Here is a 15,447-nt window from a genome sequence, read left to right on the forward strand (position 1 = left end):
GTCCCGCCAGGACCAACCACAGACACTAGGATCATTTTGATCAGTGTCTGTTCAGAATGATAACTAATTTCACAGTAGCTCAAATCTTGATTACAGTGGATCAGATGCATTTTGAGAAATTAAACACAGTATCCCCAAGCACTTTTTATGTTAAAATTCATTTTATTAATAGTGATTTTCAATGTTTTGTCGAAAGTACACTTCTTCCAAATGGAGATGATTGAATTCTCCTGTTGATTGGTCGTTTTCAGACGCTCATGGTGGCCTGGATCCGCGCAAACCTCTGCGTGTACATCTCTCGGGAGCTCTGGGACGACTTCCTCGGGGTGCTGTCCTCCCTCACAGACTGGGAAGAACTCATCTACGAGTGGGCCAGCATCATGGACTCCTTGACGGTGGTGCTTGCCAGGACCGTGTACGGAGTTGAGATGACAAACCTACCTCTGGACAAATTAAGTGAACAGAAGGAGAAGAAGCAGCGAGGCAAAGGTATTTCCTGCCTGGCTGGGTGGAACCGGGCGTCTGAGTCTGGGGAGGAGTGTGTATTAAACAGCAGGCAGTCGACGCATGGAATTTCATAGTCAGCTGAACCAGCTGTACGGACAGTATCTTTTTTTTTTTGTGGTACGCGGGCCTCTCACTGCTGTGGCCTCTTCCGTTGTGGAGCACAGGCTCCAGACGTGCAGGCTCAGCGGCCATGGCTCACGGGCCCAGCTGCTCCACAGCATGTGGGATCTTCCCGGACCAGGGCACGAACCCATGTCACCTGCATCGGCAGGCGGACTCTCAACCACTGCGCCACCAGGGAAGCCCCGGACAGTATCTTTTAACGGTGGTGTTCAATCGCGTCTCCTAGCACTGTGTCCCCTTAGTGAGGATGACGGACAGGCTGGGAAGAAGGAAGAAGGAGGATTGGGAACAGTAGTGATAGCGGTGGGGGCCGGGTGCACCTTCTCTGCCTTCACCCTCAGGGGAGCCTGTGATGTCCGTGCCACTCTCCCCACATCACAGACCAAGAAACTCAAGGACAGAGTCCACAGGGATTGGCTCACTCGGGGTCACACAGCTAAGAAGCGGTAAAGCCGGAAATCAAAGCCAGGCAAGTCCCACACAAGGCGCCCCACTATTTATCATCTATTCTGCTGCGCCCCACCCCCGGGAAGGTGGAGAAGTTCTGAATGCTTCACATGGAGTCTGGCTTTTTTGTGTTTCTGGGTGAAAATTGTTTTGAGACCTGGAGTCAGATCAAGGCGGGAAACCTCAGTACTGATCTCTGTTGGGGATGACACTCTGCAGCCCGTCTTCATTACTGTTTTTAAGGCTGTGACGCAGTCCTTGGATTAGTTCCCTGTACTCCAGCTTATTGTGTAACGATTTTGAGGCCGCTCATAGAAATACACATAATACAATGGATAAAATACATAAGGACACTGGGGTGGAATGAACAGGGGTGGAGCTCCAGGCATGGATAAAATGCCAGGATGCACAGTGAAGAGCCTCGGTGCTGCTGGGGAGGCGGGAAGGGGGCCACCACAGATTCAACTCCGATCATCACAGAGTAACACGGGAGAATCACAGAGTGCAAAAGGTGTAAACAAGCTGGTTGCTTGGCTTGTCCTGGTCCTGGGGCCTGTGAGGAATTTTTCCTCCAGAGACTTACAAAAAGCATGTTACTTGCTGTGGTCAACTACAGCCTCGACAGTGGTCTTAGTGTAGATGGTGTCAGTTAGCTTTGCTGTGTGACAAAGCACCCCAAAATATAGCGACTTCAAATAACACCATTTATTCAGATCATGATTTTATGGGTTGGCAGTTGTGTTGGCCTCACAGCTGCGTTCGCAGTCAGCCGGGCTGTGACATGCTCAGCGAGCGGCAGTTCCACTGCCAGGGGTTAGCCGGCTGTCAGCTGTGCAGTAGAGGTGACGAGGCCGTACATCTTTCATCACCCAGCAGGCTAGCTCAGGCTGTTCACCTAATGGCTTAGGGTTCCAGGAGCAGGGGAGGACACACTCAGATTTTCAGGTACATTTCAAATCTCTGCTTGCTCAGTTTTGCAACCAAAAGTCATGTGCTGAAGCCCAGAGTTGATGTGGGAGAGGATGACAGAGGATGTGGATACGGGGAAGTGTGAACCAATTATGATTAGTTAACTGCAGAGCCATGTAGTTAATGTGACTGATTCCTAGAATGTCTTCATTGCAGTCTGTGAGTGGCTTGCCAAGGCACCAATTAGTAAGAGCAAGTCAGTGAGAAACCAAAACTAACTAGTTGAAGTATGGGGCATTCCAGTGGAATTGTCTAATCCCAGTTTGGATTTAGACTGTCTAATGCAATGTTCTCACATACTTTAGCAGAAGATCCTTTTTTCTCCCTAGTTGAAGTTGTAAGGAGCCCCCTCCTAAAAAAAATATATTAGTTGGAGATTTGGGATTGAAGTCAGGGCAGGGAGCCCAGAGCCTGAGCCCTGGGCCTCTGTAGTGTCCTCCATAGCAGCTCTGGGGGCCTCTCTGTAAACCCAGAGTCTGGGAGGGTCTAGGTGCTTCCAGCCAGGAACTTGGCTCCCTGGACTGTGGCTCTCAGTCCCGAAGAGTCTACCTGACTGGGGCACCTTTCAGGATGGAGGGGAGTGGCTGAGACAGAAAGTAAGGACTTTCTCAAACTAACCATGTTCCCTGCCTCCTGGAATTCTTATAATCCACCCTCCCCTTCAGCCCCCAAAATATTCTCTTCCCTCCCACTATGTGAACACAGATTCATAGGGAGAGATAGGCTTGTCTTAGGAAGGTAAACAACTTCAAAAAATGCTATTTTCAGGAAAGATACAGAACAAATTTTACTATTTAATTAATGACCATGGCAAATATTTCTGATTTATTTATTATATTGCCTTATTCTTAAAACACATTTAAATATCCATTATGGAAATACTTGCTGTACAAGCACTAGATTTGTGGAAACAAAGTACACTCTCAGAAGAATCTGGGTGTGACAGCGAGCCACAGGTGGCAGCCGCCAGCCACATCGCACGTGTGCAGAAACCTCTAAGTGGCTGATCCTCTTTTCTTCTGTCTTTCTTTTGATCCTTGACCACTTACTTAAAATACTCGTCCAGAGCAGTATGAGAGGAGAAAAAAGGTGATTCACAGATCTGCAGTATTTTACTATTTGGAGCTTCGCTTAAAATAGGATTTTGTATTGTTTGTAGAATTTCATTAACTTTGCTTATTTGAGTATAATTAGAGTTTATGGGCATAAATTTCTTTCAGGGATTCATGGAGAGGTTGGCGTCTACAGGACGGAATACTGTTCTCAAATCAGGATCTCTAATTTACTGGTTTATAGAAGCAGTTTTTGGAGTATCCTGAGAGCCGTGGTGTAACTTCCTTTGACATTGTTCTTATGTTGAGGAAGATTTATTAATTTTTTTTGTATATTGGAATGAGTACCGTGAAGATATGTGAATTTTCATGAGACCGTTGAAGATGCTTGAAAAATACTTTGGCAACAGGAATTTTCAGATTCCTGATATATGAATAACTCCCTAAATTGTAATATAAGGAAGTGGCACCTAATCTGCAGCAAGAGAATCTGCTGACTTATATACATCATTCTATGTATGACATTTGCTGAGCAGCACAGGCTATGAAAGAAATAATAATGAATTCAGTCTCTGGATTATTTTCCTTGTCTCGTAGGCTGTGTTCCAGATTCTCAGAAAGGAACCACCGTGGGGAGATCCTTTTCTCTGAGCTGGCGGAGCCACCCCGATGTGGCCGAGCCCATGAGATTTAGGAGTGCCACCACATCCGGGGCGCCGGGAGTCGAGAAAGCGAGAAACATCGTCCGCCAGAAAGCAACCGGTAAGCACGTGTTCTAGTATTTCTCAAAGGAATGGATTTATAGGAATCAAATGTTCAGGAAAGATACAGAACTTAAAACACTCAGAACTTAAAACACCTAGCCTTTTATTAACTGAGATGTCTCTGTATCTTTTCAACTTTCTGTCTGACTACTTTCCGAATCAGTTTGTGACATTTATTTCTAAATCCTTCATTGTGAAAAAGAACTTGAGATGTTAATATTGAGTGAGATATTTGTGCAAAAGAGAGAAAATAGATGTTTTGTTTGACCCTTGAAGAAAACAGATTCTTAGTAATCACACAACCAGTTGCATTGTTGTTGCTGTTGAACAATGCTGATCTGAAGAGAGGGTGGAAACTTATTCCAGCAAAGAAAAGGAGAATAAGGGCTTAGTTTTCAGGACTGGAAGGAGACATTTACATTTTTTGCTTCTTTGGAAAATGGAGCTTTACATGCCTGTAGATGTTGACCTTACAGGCTGTTAGAATTAACAAGAACTTGACCGGGAACCTCCAGTTAATCAAACTGTTGCTACAGTTTACTCTTAAAAAGAGAGAACTCTTTAATAAGTAAGCTTGTATACAGTTTTTAATAAGAACAAATAAAGCCCCGAACCTTCCCAGTGACTTTGAGGCTGTAACTTAAGTTTAAAACAGATTCCTATGAGTTTTTCTCAGATTCCTGTAGTTTTTCACATCAATAATACCATGCAATTGTCATTGATATTCAGCATGTTGACCGCAGAGAGAAGGTCACAGTTTCCTCTGGTCATAAATCAAGGATTCATGGACACTCAACATTTTTTCCAATGCTTAGTAAAGGCTTACTACAGACGGCTTAGAATCCTGTTGGAGTTTTAATGAAAATATATTACGCCTCAACCCTAACTCCTCCTTGTTTTCACCATAGTATTTGTTTGTCATTGTCACCTTATTTATACCCTCCTTCTTGCTTCCTCCTCTCCCTGAGGAGAGACCTAGTTTCTGGTAACAGGCAGCTTTGGGGGAGGCTTATTCACGCATTTCCTTTCTCATCCCAGCTCCCAAAATACCTTTCTTCCATCACTGGATCCTTAAAAGGGATCAGAAGAGAAGTTTGTGACAAAGGTGGCATCATGCCTGAGCCGCCCAGACTTCCTGCTGCCTCTCACAACCCCTGAATTACAGAGGTGATAAAAGTGTTCATTCAAAGCACTTTTTAAAATTTTATTCTCACATTTTAACGAGCAGCAAATGATTGTATATTGCATGTTCCATATGCCACTACTTGGCCAAAACACAGCCATAGGAGAGATTGCATCTTCCTTTTTCAAGAGGTATTCTAGACCAACAATATGGTAGAGGCGCCAGTAGGTTTTAGAAAATCTTCTGTGCCTTTATGCCCGTGCGGTTCTGTTTATCAGTGTTCTCAGGGGCCTGAGAAGTCATACAAAGCTAAGAGCTTTTATTGGGTTGGCCAGAAAGTAACATCTTACAGAAAAACCCAAATGAAGTTTCTGGCCAACCCAATACAAAGTCATGTAAAGGTCCTTGTAGAGTATGTCACTTCAGCACCATAAACCTGGCCTTTGTAGGATTCATTCAGTTAAAAACACTTGGAAGCATAACCTTTAAAAGAGAATGAAGATGAGAGCTATTGAGTAGGACAGATCTATTATCTTCATGTATTCTACACACATACATGTATGGATACGTATATATGTATTTCCTATTTTATACTTTTTAATATTATAAAATATTATGATTCTTGTTGCCTGTGAAAACAATGGTTTTTGAATATTTTATTACATCATGCTGTTTTATAAATGTAATCTGCATAGACTACACGAGCTTTTACTCACTTCTATTATTTTTACGTATTTTTAGTCTTTTAAGAAGGCCCAGAACATTTTTATGGTAGATTTTGGTTGTGTAGAGGCCACCTTTTAATGAGAGAACAGGAAGCAGCTCATGACATTAGTTTGTGCACTGCTATCATGAAGATTTTTTATTATGGAAGACCCATTTGAAAGTGACTTTTTTTTCTAATCCCAGTAAGAGAATATTTTAAGATTATTCTATTATAATTTGCCCCACAGACTACACTTAGACTGAGAAACTGTCAGTGATGGTGGCAAGAGGGAAATATAAAATCAGCAGTTGTGGAGTAGGGGAGTGACAATTAATTTAACAGAGAATGTACTCGTTTGCACCTTAAAAGGACTGGCAGGGGGAGTCTTAAGAATGACAGAGTCAGCCTCCATTCCTGAGTATGAATGATGCTAAAACTTTACATGTCTAAAGTGAATGGTTAAAGCAAGTCAATTAATTTTCACACAAAATAATCTATATTTTATTATCTCTAAAATATCTAGTGATCAATTTTAGAAAAATGCACAATTATTTGAATTATAAGAGGAAAACCTTTTTTCTTTTTTTTTTTCTTTTTTTTTTTGCGGTACACGGGCCTCTCACTCCCGCTGTGGAGCACAGGCTCCGGATGCGCAGGCCCAGTGGCCATGACCCACGGGCCCAGCCGCTCCGTGGCATGTGGGATCCTCCTGGACCGGGGCACGAACCCGTGTCCCCTGCATCGGCAGGCGGACTCCCAACCACTGTGCCACCAGGAAAGCCCAAGAGGAAAACGTTTTAAAAGCAACACTCAAATGAAATGTCCCTGACATTGAGCATTAGACAAATCTTTTAGGAAATTTGAAGTCAGTCAGTTTGATGTTTACACAGAAGTCGTTTTCACCTAAATAGTATCTTATACGTTTGTGATTATGCTGTAGTCAGTTCTGCAGACAGTTCTGTAGAGCTGGGAATTCTGATAGAGAGTGGGGGAAGACAGGAAAGTAAAAAGTTTGTTTTGCTTTTTGCAGATGTGTCACTACCGTTTGTAGTTGTATTCCGTTAATGTTAAATAAAATCATGTGAAAATAGTACAGCAAGTAAACCTCCATATTTTTGTTTTAAGGATAAAACTGGTTTTACTAATGGTGGTTTCATATGTATGAGGCCTATTCTCTTCCTGTGTCTATCCATTTTCTCAAATGGTTTTGACTAGCAGTACATAGAAACTTAAGAACACCATAAATTTTGTACTAAGAAATTGTGGATTTAGTAAGCACGAAATGTGATTTAAAAGGATGGGTTTCATGGAGATTTTTTTACCTTTTTCCCAAATATCAGACCCTTGAATGTTCAACTTGACTTTTATGTGTTCTGAAGCTTTTAGGCTCTTCAGTTTACTAAACGATTTGCTTCTGAATACAGTCATCTCTCAGTAAACCAATTTTTGAATTATTGATTATTTATGAAACCATTTTAATCTTAGGTTAGATTTTCCGTCCCTCACCGTGGCCTTTTTTTTTTTACTCTTTTTTTTTTCGGTACGTGGGCCTCTCACTGCTGTGGCCTCTCCCGTTGCGGAGCACAGGCTCTAGACGTGCAGGCTCAGCGGCCATGGCTCACGGGCCCAGCCGCTCCCCGGCATGTGGGATCCTCCCGGACTGGGGCACGAACCCGCGTCCCCTGCATCGGCAGGCGCACTCTCAACCAGTGTGCCACCAGGGAAGCCCCTCACCATGGCCTTTTTGTTTGGACCCATTAGGAAGAGAAAACTGGTTGTAATGTCTGCCCAAGTAAACAAACAAGCTAAATGTGAATCTGATACACAGCAGAAAAAAAGGAAAGGCTCAACATACAAAGCATTATAAAATGAGATTGATTATTTGTGAAAGTCCTGTGCTCCCATGCCATCAGAATGACTGAAAGTTGGCTGTATTTAGAGACTATCATTAAATACTGTGCTTTGTGCTAACTTCCTTCAAAGTTTGAAATGACCTCCTTTGAATATTTAAAGAGAGACCAGAAAAATAATAATAATGAAAAGGAAGTGAAAGATCCTGCGGTTCTTCTGACATGATTGTTGCTTTATCTCTCCTGGAAGCTAAGCGAAGCCAGTCTGTCAGCAGCTGTGCCCACCTCTCTGAGGCTTTGCCCGCCACTAAAAGCGTCCCGCTTCTCCTCCACACCGTGAGCGCTCTCTTCCCTGGTCTATCTTACACCTCTTGCTCTCACAGGCTGTCAGGTACTGTAATGCTGTCTCATGTGGCACCCCCACGTCCCTGGGCTGCTCCCGCTCGCCTCTGCGCCTGGCTTCCTTTGTTAATTTCCCCACGTCACGCATGCCTACCTGGCCATTGCACTTTGCCTTTATTTTCAACGAATATCAATTGTTTCTATGCAGTTAAGATGCTTAGTAGCAATTGGATAGTCAGGCAGAATTTCTGTAACACCACTGGTCTTTGCATTCCCAGCTGAGCACGATAGTTTTTACGAGGGGAAAACAGTGATGCCTGCCTCGTGTGCCTTCAACAGGGAGCCTACAGAGAGGAAGGAAGTCTTCATAACATTCTGCAACACTTACGAGTGTGCCGATGTTAGCATGTTTGCTGGGCCTCCCCCGCAAAATGAATAAACTGGAAAAATTCTGCAGGCTAGACTTCCTTGGAGTTAGTAAATCATGTAATAATTCATGTTTAAAGTAATGATCAGTTTATACAGATTCATACTGATTATTGAGCTTAGAGTCAAAAAAAAATGAAAAAAATGGCTAATTTCCAAAACAAAGAAATGTTATTCCTGGCCTTCAGCCAGTTAAAATTGAGTTTAGCTACCTGTTGTTTATATACAGAGCACTTTCTGGTTTATTAAGATGTTACAGCACCAGAAGAAATTTTTGGCGTGGACACCTCAACAAAAGGATTTACTTTGCTCTACAGTGAATAATTAGGTCTATGTGTACTTATTTTTCAATGATCCTAAAATGAACTGAATCTTCTTGCGAAAGCGGGAAATATTTCCATGTTCTTTTTATTTTCCAAAAGATGGTATTATAGACTAGTACTTATTTAATACTGGAGATAGCTTACTTGTGGCTTTGAGTGGCACTAAATCATGTCATATTGTGGTTTAGCAAAGCAGAATTAGCTTCATTCCCCTGATGAGAATCTAAAATACCATATTATTTAATTTCTAGAATGTGAGGGAAGACTAAGAACTGTGTTTCTCAGAAAGCTCTTTTTCCCTAGTAAATACTGAAGTTGGAAAATAGTAAGAATGGTACAGGGGAAGATGGCCACCAGTCAGTTAAATTACCGATGAGCATTAACTGCTTCATAATTTGGTTTTCCAAAAAATACTCCTGCCTGGAGATGATTAATAAAGTATTTAAAGTACTTTGGCTTTCTATTTGGCTGATTTACATCCATAAGGAGCTTTTTGCATGGTGAAAAGTTTTCTTTTTTCACAACCCACTTTTTCCCATTTTGTTTAAGTTTTTTTCAACTAGTTTGTCCAGAATGTGTTCTCACAAGAAATCTTTTCCTGTTAGTAATTTCATTTTGGAAGCTTTTTTCTCATTCATTATTATATTTTAGTTTACTCAGATTCTTGATTCCTATATATACATACACAGTTCCAACAGAAGCAGAATATGATTTAGAGCAGGGGTTCTCAACTGGGGATGATTTGCCCCCCGGGGAACATGTGGCAATGTCCGGAGACATCTGTGGTTGTCACAGCTGGGGTTGTGCCACTGGCGTCCAGTGGATGGATGCTACTAACCGTCCTACAGTGGAGAAGACAGCCGCCACAGAGAACCGTCTGACCCAAAATATCAGTGATGCTGAGGTTTGAGAGACCCCGACTTAGCGTGGCGTGAAGCAGGCCATGCTTGGTCCGTGCTTTCCGGCCTCTGCCATCCTCACTACTGGTTTTACAGCACAAAGGGTGAAGGGACCTAGCACTATGGTGACTTTGAGGATGATCTGCTGATCTGTTTCCTCTGAAAACCACAGTCGCAAGCTCCTCCCTCATCTGAAGCCATTTCTTCTTTACCAGAAAAGTGAGCCACGGTCCCGTGTAACTGTCCTATCAAGAGTCTGGGCCCAGAGTGATGCGCGTCAGTCCCCAGTCTGAGATTGTACATCTGCCACTGACTGGCACACAAGAGAATTAAACGTGTGCTCCAGTTTGAATTCTGGTGTTGGCGTATCTTGCTAACCTTTTGCTGAATACAGATGTAGTAGGCACACATCGCATGTGCATCATACACGGGCAATTTTAATGTTGACCTTCTGGACACACGTTCTTTACTAGAGGATGATTGCTAATTTTGTTTTCATTTAAGTTAACATTTCTTGGTTTTGTCCCTTGTCTATATGATTATTCAACCCACCAAAATTGTTTTAATAACCGAAACTACAGAGAGTTACTTACCTTCACCCACTGTGATGTCTTATTCTGATCCCTTTGGGGCTCTCTATTTGGTGGCAGCAGAACTTTGGGACAGTCACAACCACCTATATTCCGTTAATTAGTATGAATAGCTGCATAAGCGAACACGTGGGGGTGGAACTGGCAGTTTCAGTGATTTCCTTTTTTTCTCCTTTGTGGAAACAATTCTTTCTAGCTGTTTTGCAATTTTAACTGCTTTTATGTTGGGACATTTATCAATCTGTAGCACTTACAGGCCATGCAGACGGTAGATTTTATTTTACTTTGGGGGATATTGTAATAGTCGTAATTAGAGGATCAGTGATCTTCCCTCATTCCAAAAGAGGCTTCATGGGACCTGATTGAAAGTCTCGCTTTGCGGCGTCTGCATCTGGTTCTCTGGCTTCCAGGTAGCGCCCAGTTATCAGGATGTGCTTGTGGGCAGGGTTCGGGCTGATTCACCTGTGGTCCTTGTGGGACACGTCAAGATGCTGAGTTGATTTATGTCTCTTTGCTTTTCATAGGGTCACCTTGGTTAGTGCACAGCTTTAAAAGTTAGGAAATGGCACAATTAATTGTGCTTGTGCAACCTCATATGAGGGGTAAATGGAACCCAGAACTTTGGTGATTGAAGAATGAGTCTCAGTATGTTTAATAAGATGGATTAAGGAAGGCTTAGATTAAAGAGTGAATGAAATTTCTTTTGAAAAGTAGTCAGATTCTTGAATAAGTAGAAGTTTCTGAAGAGTTTACACACTTAATTTAATCATGCCAATTCTTCTCTCAGTGTGGGAAAAAATGAAATTAATCCTTGTTCGATCATTTTTCTGGTGCTTTGAATGAGCTTTAGAAAGCAATGATTTAGTAATGGTGTTGGTGTTGTGTAACGTACACTATCAAGAAGCTAGAAAGTTGGTGCTTTCAGAGTTTGGGTTATTGGGTTAGCTCTGCTTGAGAGAAAGTAAATGATTCGGTGAATCTGACATAGAATTCAGCTCTTTGGAGTGATTCAAATTGTGTGATAGTCAAAACAGAGAATGCATTAGACCTCCCAAAATTTATAACGCAATTTTTATATAACCTAGACTGTCCTTTTTATACTTTTCATATCGGATAATCCTCTACCTTGATATTTGCATATCAGTGTTAAATGGTTTTAATCTGTTATGAAAGAGCATTTGCTACAGCTGATCCTGTAGAAGGGGTGCAGCCTTAACAAAAATAAAAAGCCAGCAGAGGGAGCTCGAGAACTGTTTAAAAAAGAAAGGAAAAAGGTATTAAGAAAATGTTTCTGATATTCATTTGTTCATCTATACAAAACAAATCTTGAGTATATACTTAGTACAAAGTATGAGAAAAGGCCAAAAAGTGTACATATATATAACTTGTGGGATAAGGAGAATTTATATCCTTTTTTTCACACTCTGTCAACATAACAGCCAAGTATAGGGACAGCTCAGGGCACCGTCCCCACACAGCCTGACAGATCCCTGGACCCATGGTTCTCCCCTTCCCTCCCACTCTTCTCGGCAGTTCCCGTCCCACCTCTTCCCATGGTTTCTTCAGGCTTGGACTTCCTCCATCTGAGAAGGCCCTACCAACAGGTTTACAAAAACAGAGCATTAAAGCCACATCAGGCCACCCTGTTGGGAAGGCAGACCAGCTGGCCATGGCAGGCTCTTCGTCTGTCTGTTGTCTGAGGACCAGTGGGGACACTCGAGTTTGGAAGCCGTGGTCCTGTGGCTCTGTTGCATCCCACCAGATGGCGTCGTTCTTTATCTTGAAAATGATGCTGCCACTGTTGGCCCCGCTCTTATTTGTTTCTGCTCAGAGGCCAGAAACCAACATCTACCAGTTCTTGGCATCACGTTTAAGGGAATAAAACCCACTCTTCCCACTGTCCCTAAAGACCAGCGGGTGCCAGTTATCTTTTAGAGAAGTAGGAAGCTCTTGGGCTCCCTCTGCTGACCTGCTGACTGGGATTTACAAGCAGGTTCATTAACAAGTAGAAACCCTTCCCAGAAGGCGTCAGTATCTTGCATAACTAGAATAAACAATGAAAGAAGACAGTGGGAAGGATGGTCCGCGGGGTCATCTGGCTTCTGTTGCCCGCTGCTGAGGAGCCTGGGAGTAGAGCCGAGGGGGCTGGTTTCTGCTCCGGGATGCTGGGCGGAGCATCCCAGAGCACTTAGGATGTCCGGTGTTTCTCGTGGCTGTTCAGGAGCAGGGAAGAGCAGAGACAGCCTGGAAAGACGAGGCTGTAACGGGTCTGTCTGCTCCTGCCACCTTCCCTTACTCTGCTTGTCCCCTAAGCCCAGCCTCCCATCAGTATCTGAATGGAGAATGTGGCCCGGGACTTTGCATTATAAGCGAGGGATCACACACATCTCACGGTTTTGAGGCCTGGTAACTTGTATCAGTGTACTTAAAAATGGAGCTTTTATGTGGATAGTAAAAGTAAAAGCAGCAGTCCTTCGGTGAAATCCTCCGTGTTATATTTAGAACCTTCCTACATACACCTTCCTGGTTGGGGCCGACCAGCCCTTTGGATTGTGGCTCTGGTGAAAGGGTTACACAGAATGGGGGCACCTTGGTGGCGAGTTGCATTTCAGGTGAGGAAGCAGGTGACACTTCCAGGTAAGGCTGAATTTTGATGAGTCCCTTTTTAAAAGGACTGAAACTTCAGCTAATGAAAATTTGGGGAAAATCTGGGTGTAGAGTTCCGTGACTGCACGGGGGAGTGTGGAGCCTGGGGCACAGGCAGCGGTGGGGGTCACACGCAAGGACCACGTGGCAAGTCCTACAGGAGGGGTGCCTGGGCGGCCCGGGGGAGGTCAGCCTCGATGGGGGAGCTGCAGGGGCCGTGTGGGCGGGGCCTGCTCAAGACTAAAGTGAGGGAGAGCTCCTGGTGGGGGATCAAGCCTGTGGGGTGACCTCTAGGGGCCCTGGAGTGCAAGCCTGACGGACAGTGATGGGGGCCTGGGGCCTCCGCAGGAGGAGTGGCGCGGTCGCATCTCTCTTGTAGCAGGACCTCTCTGAGGCCACAAGTTAGGAGTCTGATGGTAATGCCAGAGCAGAGGGATGATAGAACCCCGGAGCTGCAGAGAGGTGGTGGGGTGACTCTTCAGCACCTTGGGTTGTCTTTGGAGATTAAAATGAACCGTGAAGTTTAGAAACGAGCTCGGAGGGACTTCCCTTCTTTAGGGGAATATGGTTCATAGATATCCTAGCTGGGATCACCCAGTGGTCAGTGCTCAGCTGTGGTTTTCTATTTTATGACATATATTTATTGATTCTCTAAAAACACCAATGGGTCGTTTTTGTACTTTAGTGATTAATTCAACCTTGCATTTGGTGAAATGTCATTAAATAATTACAGTATTTTATTTTAGACAGTTGTACATTTATCTCTTAAAAAGAATAATCAAGTTGAAATTCCCATTTCTTTTTATCTTCCTTTAGGGTGTGTGTGTGTGTGTGTGTGTGTGTGCGTGTGCGCGCGCGCACGCGCGTGCACTTGATGTCCCACTCTTGCACATGTAAGTGACCTTCCCTCGCATCTCCCGGATCCCTCTTCCCTTGACATGCCTGTCCCTGAAACTCCAATGACTTTCACAGTTCTCAACCATTCTGCTCGCTCTCCCTTCTTGTTTTCTTCACTTTGATTGAAAGAAAATGCTTTGTAGAACTTAGAAAGCAGATGTACACTTGGAGTGGAATATTACTGTTAACAAGTGTAGAAAACTTTATGATGTGAAAGACAATGATCTTACTGCACAATTTTTGTGGAAAAAAATAGTATCTAAAACTATGATTTTGAGAATCAGTTGTTTTAAGTAGTGAAATTATTTTTTAAAATCTTGAAATACATCCCTGCATGTTCTGTGTCAATGCCCACAGAAGTGGAAGAATGCCCGCAGCCGGAAAATGCAGCTGCAGCCGAATCCGGCCCCCTGGCAGCAGCCGAGCATCAGCCAATGGTTCGGAGCAGCAGCAGCCCTGACGTCACGGAGCCACTGTGCTCAGAGGCCCCTCCGGGTACCAGCAGCTTCCCTTACTCACACGGGACCGTAGACTCTGGCCGGGAAGGGGCTGCATGTCGTGTGGCTTTCTACATTTATCCTAACTCTACTCTATTTATTTCAAGGGAATTTATAAGTTGATTTGCAAGGATGTGATTTCTGGCAATGAAATATTTTAACTACTTATTTTAATCTATCCAAATTGTGTGTGTGTGTGTGTGTGTGTGTGTGTGTGTGTGTGTGTGTACTTTTTTCAAGTGTGGCATGTTTGAGGACTAGAAAAAAGTCCAGAGTGGCTGGAGTGGGCGGGAGGTAGAGAATGTTCACCACGGGTGAGGGAAGGCAGCAAGTTAGGGCGGAGGCAGGGAGGAGAGGTGTGAGGGGGGAGGAAAGGGCTGCGAGGAGAAACGTCGACAGTGAACGTCGACAGTGAGAATGGAAGGCTGACCAGACTCGTGAAGGAGTTTATTAGCAGTGTGCAGAGTCTGCTGAGGTTGAAGATGATAACTTGTAATAGCATTAACCCACACAGTTTCTCCAACAGCTTTTAGCAGCAACTGGTGTGGAGGGCAAAGAGGCAGATGGTTAGACCTGTAAACAGTGACTAATGTATTTTACAGTGAAAGCACATGTTTAAACGTATCTTGCAACAGTGAACACACTTATTTAGTTTCATGGGTTAGAGAAGAAATCAACCCAGCCATCCCCTAGTCCTTAATGTCAACGTCATGCCAGCCTCATCAAATGCGTAGGAAGTATCCCCTCTTAGAAATCCTCTTGAAATAAGAAAATACAGTAAAAATAATTTGAGAAATGTATTATCTGAAAGATTTTCTCTTCTCCAAAAGTTTTTGTGTAAGATCATTATGACTTTTTTTTCCCCCTTAAATACTTGGTAGAATCCATCGGTTGCTTGGAGTTTTCTTCTAGGAAGATTTTAAAGTACTATTCAAATTTTTAAATCACTATAAGACTATTCATATTTTCTTTTTCCTGTTTTCTTTTGGATAAGTTGTGTTTTTTTCCTAGGAATTTGTTCAATTCATGTAATTTTTTTTCAAATTTATTGGCCCCAGACTACTCATAGAATGTGATCTTTTAAATTACCTTTTGCAGGCTTGGTGGTGATATTCCCTTTTTTTATTACTGACACTGGTTATTTCTCTCGCCAGCAACGCTGAGCCACCTCACTGCTTCTTTTCCCCTTCAGCTTGCCTGGCTGACTCAGGCAGCTCTTGTCTGAGACCCCTTCCCCGAGGCTCCGGGACAGGCCTTGTTGCCTGCACCCTGGGTAACGTAACCCA

At 43.4% G+C, this 15,447-nt stretch overlaps 1 protein-coding gene across 1 annotated transcript in view; it reads left to right on the forward strand.

Moving 5' to 3' along the window:
- Nucleotides 1-15,447, forward strand: part of RALGAPA2 (Ral GTPase activating protein catalytic subunit alpha 2) — a 282,968-nt gene that overhangs the window by 96,302 nt on the left and 171,219 nt on the right. Inside the window, exons 15-17 of the mRNA XM_004270420.4 lie at nt 252-489; nt 3,696-3,860; nt 14,022-14,159. Coding sequence (XP_004270468.2) covers nt 252-489; nt 3,696-3,860; nt 14,022-14,159 — 541 coding nt within the window. The remainder of the gene's footprint in view (nt 1-251; nt 490-3,695; nt 3,861-14,021; nt 14,160-15,447) is intronic.

The sequence above is a fragment of the Orcinus orca genome, chromosome 16 (genome assembly GCF_937001465.1).
Source record: "Orcinus orca chromosome 16, mOrcOrc1.1, whole genome shotgun sequence".
Classification (NCBI taxonomy): Eukaryota; Metazoa; Chordata; class Mammalia; order Artiodactyla; family Delphinidae; genus Orcinus; species Orcinus orca.